The 5,307-nt window shown below is 37.7% G+C and overlaps 1 protein-coding gene across 1 annotated transcript in view; it reads left to right on the top strand.

Annotated features, from left to right (window-relative positions):
- The window catches only part of LOC108513556 (sex comb on midleg-like protein 2), a gene marked incomplete at its 3' end in the record, with an annotated part of 18,639 nt that extends 13,558 nt beyond the window's left edge, over nucleotides 1–5,081 (top strand). The window contains exons 3-5 of the mRNA XM_017849344.1: nucleotides 124–194; nucleotides 1,011–1,245; nucleotides 4,993–5,081. Coding sequence (XP_017704833.1) covers nucleotides 124–194; nucleotides 1,011–1,245; nucleotides 4,993–5,081 — 395 coding nt within the window. The remainder of the gene's footprint in view (nucleotides 1–123; nucleotides 195–1,010; nucleotides 1,246–4,992) is intronic.
- Between the last annotated feature and the right edge of the window lie 226 nt (nucleotides 5,082–5,307).

Genomic DNA, 5,307 nt, shown 5'->3' with positions numbered 1-5,307 from the left:
TTTTTTTTTTTTTTTTTTAAAGAGGCATGGAACTAAAACCCATTTTAATCCTGAAAGTTGTATATAGTAAAAGTTATATTGTATATGCTTTAAGAAACTATTTTGTACATGTGTTTTTTCCAGATGATTTCCACTGGGAGGAGTATTTGAAAGAGACTGGGTCTATAAGTGCTCCTTCAGAGTGCTTCCGCCAGGTATGCCAAGATTCTGTAGCTGTTGGTTCATGTAAACTATTAACTTGTTGGAGGATGTCTGTGTAATTGTTAGATTCTGGTAGTGTGAGGAGATAGTGGGATTGTGGTAATGCCACTTAAGAGCCAGATGGTCTCTTTGCATTCATTAATTAAGAACTTACTCTATGTCAGGTATACTAAGCTTTATGATTGCCCATCTGGCAGGAAAAGCAGACATGTAAATAAATAATTATGAGAAGTGTGATAACTCCACACTGGAAGGGCTCACAGGAGAGATGCTATTTGAGATGATTGGAATGGGAGGAAGGATATTCCAGGCAGAGAGAACATCTAAAGCCAAGGCACATGGGCATGAAAGCATCTGAGTATTAAGGGATGGCTTGGGGTGACTGGAGCACAAAGTGGATAGAGGCGATAATGTGGAAATGAGGTTAAAGTTGTGGGGGTATTTAAACTGTGCTGAGGAGTTGGACTTTATTATAGGCAGTGGTGAGCTGCTGGTTGGCTAATTTCAAGGGGAATGGCCTAATTAGATTCTTACTTTAGAAAGCCACTCGGTATATTTTAGAGGTTGTATTTGGGTTGCCTGGAAGTGGGCAGATGAGTGAGAACAGCAGTGGGTAGTGTTTTTATGCTGCATGTCAAGCCAAGGAGAGAATTTGAAGATCTTTTGCTTGACTCTTACAGCTCTGACCTCACTTATCATCTGCCGTGACTGTTATTTAAAATATTCCTCAGGTATTCTGGTGACATAGCTATCCATGTGTCTCGTCTTATAGTTGATGCATTTTAACCAAATTTTATTTATATGTATAGTCTCAGATTCCACCTGTGAATGATTTCAAAGTTGGTATGAAATTGGAAGCCCGTGATCCTCGCAATGCCACTTCAGTGTGTATTGCTACGGTTATTGGAATTACTGGGGCCAGGTTACGGTTACGACTGGATGGTAGTGATAATAGAAATGATTTTTGGAGGCTTGTCGATTCCCCAGACATACAACCTGTTGGGACATGTGAAAAGGAAGGAGACTTACTTCAACCTCCACTAGGTAAGAAGAAACAGTTTTAAAAATAACGTATTCTTTCTAATGTGATATTCAATAGAAATGGCTTTAAGTGGCCTTTTAAAATTTATTTTCTTGGGCATTCTTGTAAATAGATGGTCAGATGGTTACTGTGGAGAATGTATGATGAGAGAGGAAATCAGCACCATCTGTTGTGGAGTTTTGCTTAAGTACATATCTATCATATGTGTATGGAAGGTTCCCCACTCCAGGGCAAGACTCATGCTAGGTCTTCAGACTTGAAATGTCAGAACCAACTCTACTAGATTACATATGCAGATTCAGAACTCCTTCTGGAGAAGAACTTTGTAGCATTTGATACAAGGCACATGCTCTCTCAATATTGTCCACTGAGCCATTCAGCAATTTTGGTATAGGGATAAGCCTAGGGGAAGGGTATGATTACACATTCAGTTTCCAGTTTCAAACTCAAGAATTTCATTTCACCTACAGTGGGAAGAAATCAGAGTGAGAGGGGCAGGAATTAGTACCTTTAGGTCTTTGAAAAGGAGAAAATGGATATTTTAGCAAAGATTTTAAGGTACAAAATATGTACTTTAATTTTGGCCAAATTTTTGAAAGGTAAAAAGGGTGTGACTAATTTGGGGCAACATTTTTCTTTTTAAAATTTAAGCATACCATGATACTCTGTAGGAAAGAAATTATTTAGTTTATTTAGTTGCTGTTCTATACTTTGAGTGAATGGTGGGTATTTATTTTTATTTGGATCTTTACAGTGCTGAAAATGAAAATTCCTTGTTGCAAAGCACAATAAAAGAATGGATTTTTTGGTTTTCCTATTAGTGAAAAATTCCCTGAGAACCACAAATTTAAAATATTAACAATAGCCACTCTTTAGTAATATATCTTTATGCTGTCCTTGTTCTGTTTTTTCGTTATAACTCATTTGGTTTAAAAAATATTTTTTTTTGAGATGGTTTTTGCTCTTGTTGCCCAGGTTGGAGTGCAGTGGTGTGATCTTGGCTCACTGCAACCTCTGCCTCCTGGTTTCAAGCCATTCTCCTGCCTCAGCCTCCCGAGTAGTTGGGATTACAGGCGCCCACCACCATGCCTGGCTAATTTTCGTATTTTTAAGTAGAGACGGGGTTTCACCATGTTGACCAGGCTGGTCTCAAACTCCTGACCTCAGGTGATCCACCCACCTCTGCCTCCCAAAGTGCTGGGATTACAGGAGTGAACCACTGCTCCCGGCTAAAATATTTTAAAAAACTAGTTGGAGATATGTTATTCCAAGAAGATGGCTTGGGTCATGTTTGTTTGTTACCTTTTGCCTTCTTTCACTCACGTCTTTTGTTTTTATTTGTTGTTTGTGATATTTCTCAAATTACACAGAATTCTGTGTGAAAGATAAGTACAAACCTGGGCTTAGTGCTTCCCTATTTGGATTTTATTTCTCTTTTTGCAATGTGGAATGTTTTTGCAGTTTGTTTAAAGGAGATACTGCTATTGTAATTGTTAGCATTTCAGATACATAACTTGATTTATGGTCATTCTTTTAAATAAAATTCTTAGACTTTTGTTTTATTTAAAAATATGAAATGTATAGAAATATGTGCCGATTAGTATCTGTTTTGGCAATATACCTAAAAATGCACAATTGGTGCCAGTTTGCTTTTTAGGCACTTTTGAATAGTTTAACTTCCATTTTATTTACTTATTTATTTGTTTGTTTGTTTATATTTATTTATTTATTTTGAGACAGAGTTTCTCTCTGTCGCCCAGATTAGAGTGCAGTGGCGCCATCTTGGCTCACTGCAAGCTCCGCCTCCCAGGTTCAAGCCATTCTTCTGCCTCAGCCTCCAGAGTAGCTGGGACTACAGACGCCTGCCACTGCACCTGGCTGATCTTTGTATTTTTGGTAGAGACAGGGTTTCACCATGTTAGCCAGGATGGTCTCGAACTCCTGACCTCATGATCCACCTGCCTCTGCCTCCCAAACTGCTGGGATTACAAGCGTGAGCCACCGTGCCCGGCCAACTTTCATTTTAATACAACTTATTTAGTTTTCCTTTAAAAAAGATTTATTGATTTAAACTTTAAAGGTTATTATTAAAATATTTTAAAAAGTTTTAACACACAAACTGAAAGGTGTACAGGTCATAAGTATATAGCTCATTTATAAATGAACACATCTGTAAAGCCATCATCCAAATCAGAAAATAGAACATTATCAGCCCCCCAGAAGACCCACTCCTGCTGATAACTAGTCATAATCTCTCCTTGCCTAAAGGTACTGCCATCTAGACTTCCTAACCTTATAAATTAGTTTTATCTCTTTTTAAACTTTTTATATGTACCTTAACCCAATTTTGGTCTTTTAATCTATGTTTGACTTTAAGCAATTATAGAATTAAGTAAAATGTTACATTCAGGAAAATCTGGGCACATGATGGAATAGGATAATATGGGGATTGAGAGAAAGGTTTAAGGACCAGAGAATGATTCTTATGCAGTATTCTCCATAGAATGGAGAATAATAATGTTGATTTATTGTAAGGGAGTATGTGACAAATCACCCCCCACCCCTGTTTTTTTTTTCTAGCAACAATTGTGTCTCTAGTCAGATTAAGGGGATTTTGGTACAGGATTATTAGAGGATGACTTTCCATCTTACCTTTTTTGTATGTTTTGTTCTGTTGATGGAGAATAGGACAAAACCTGAACCCATTGCCAGTGATTCATGTGCCTCTCTGTCTTAATGTATGCACATATCAGGGGCGCATCCCAATTCTTTCTAATTCTGGCATTGAGGCAAGCAGGTGTTGCATGAAACAGATTGCCCCCAGAAAGCAGTAAAACTAGCAGACCCCTGCTTCCTGCTGCATATGCCAGATGCTGTGATACCATTAGTTGGTGAGATCTCTAGAAAAGATACCTGTTGAGTCTATTTTGATAGCATCTGATACAAATTCTAAAAGAAAATCATTTTTAGTATGTATTAAGATTGCTAAAGTGAGAGCTGTCTTTTTTTCTAACACATTTTAAGGAAAATTTCAAACATGCAGAAAACATGAAAGAATTTTACAGTGAGTACCCCCATGTCCACTTTCTAGATTCTACCATTATCATTTTATTATGTTTACTTTATCACATATCCATCTATCTGCGCTTCTGTTTATTCATCAATCCTTCTTATTTGTCAATACATTTCAGAGTGAGTTGTTGACATCAGTGCACGTCCCCTAAATACTTTAGCATATATATCATTAACGAGTAAATATCTATAGATTTTTTTCTTTTGAGGTAAAATTACACGCAATGAAATGTACTGTTGTGTCTGTATATGTGCTGAGTTTGACAGAAAACTTTCTGAAATGAAAGAAGCCAGGGGCCCTGAGGAAAAGGGGGCTAGGAGTCTTTTACAGCCTTTACCCTTGCTTGTGTAATTGTTGGTGGTGGAATGGAAGCTCTCCTAGGCTCCAGCTTAGATCACCCCTGGAATTACATACATGTTTGTTGGTGAATCCTAGCTAGTGGCTTCTCTTAAAATGAGAGTTTCTACCCCCACTGTAGCATTGTTGCCAGACAGTACAGTGGGGACACTAGCAGTGAGAGGAGGGTACATCTGCTCCTCTTGCCCATGTTCAGAGTTCTTAGGTAAGAAAGTCATTCTCTTGAGAAGAATGGGAATGAAACCTATTTTTTATACCAACTTGTTAATAGTATCACAGGGAGGCTTTTTCATGATACCTAATTTATTTTATAAAACAGGGTACCAGATGAATACATCATCCTGGCCGATGTTCCTCTTAAAGACACTAAACGGGTCTGAAATGGCATCTGCCACATTATTTAAGAAGGTAAGAAAGATGTTATAAAAAGCTGCCATGTTTTTATTGTTTTAGTGGGAATGCTTAAATGCGTAATCTTCTGTGACATGGAAAAGCAAACATACTTTTAAAATTACTGGATTGGCAAGTGTATTAGTTTGCTGGGGTTGCCATAACAAAGTACCACAGACTGGGTGGCTTAAACAACAGAAATTTATTTTCTCCATTCTAGAGGCTGTACGTCCAAGATCAAGGT

This window comes from Rhinopithecus bieti, unplaced genomic scaffold, assembly GCF_001698545.2.
Source record: "Rhinopithecus bieti isolate Rb0 unplaced genomic scaffold, ASM169854v2 scaffold_33241, whole genome shotgun sequence".
NCBI lineage: Eukaryota > Metazoa > Chordata > Mammalia > Primates > Cercopithecidae > Rhinopithecus > Rhinopithecus bieti.
This window is presented reverse-complemented; position numbering and strand designations above follow the sequence as displayed.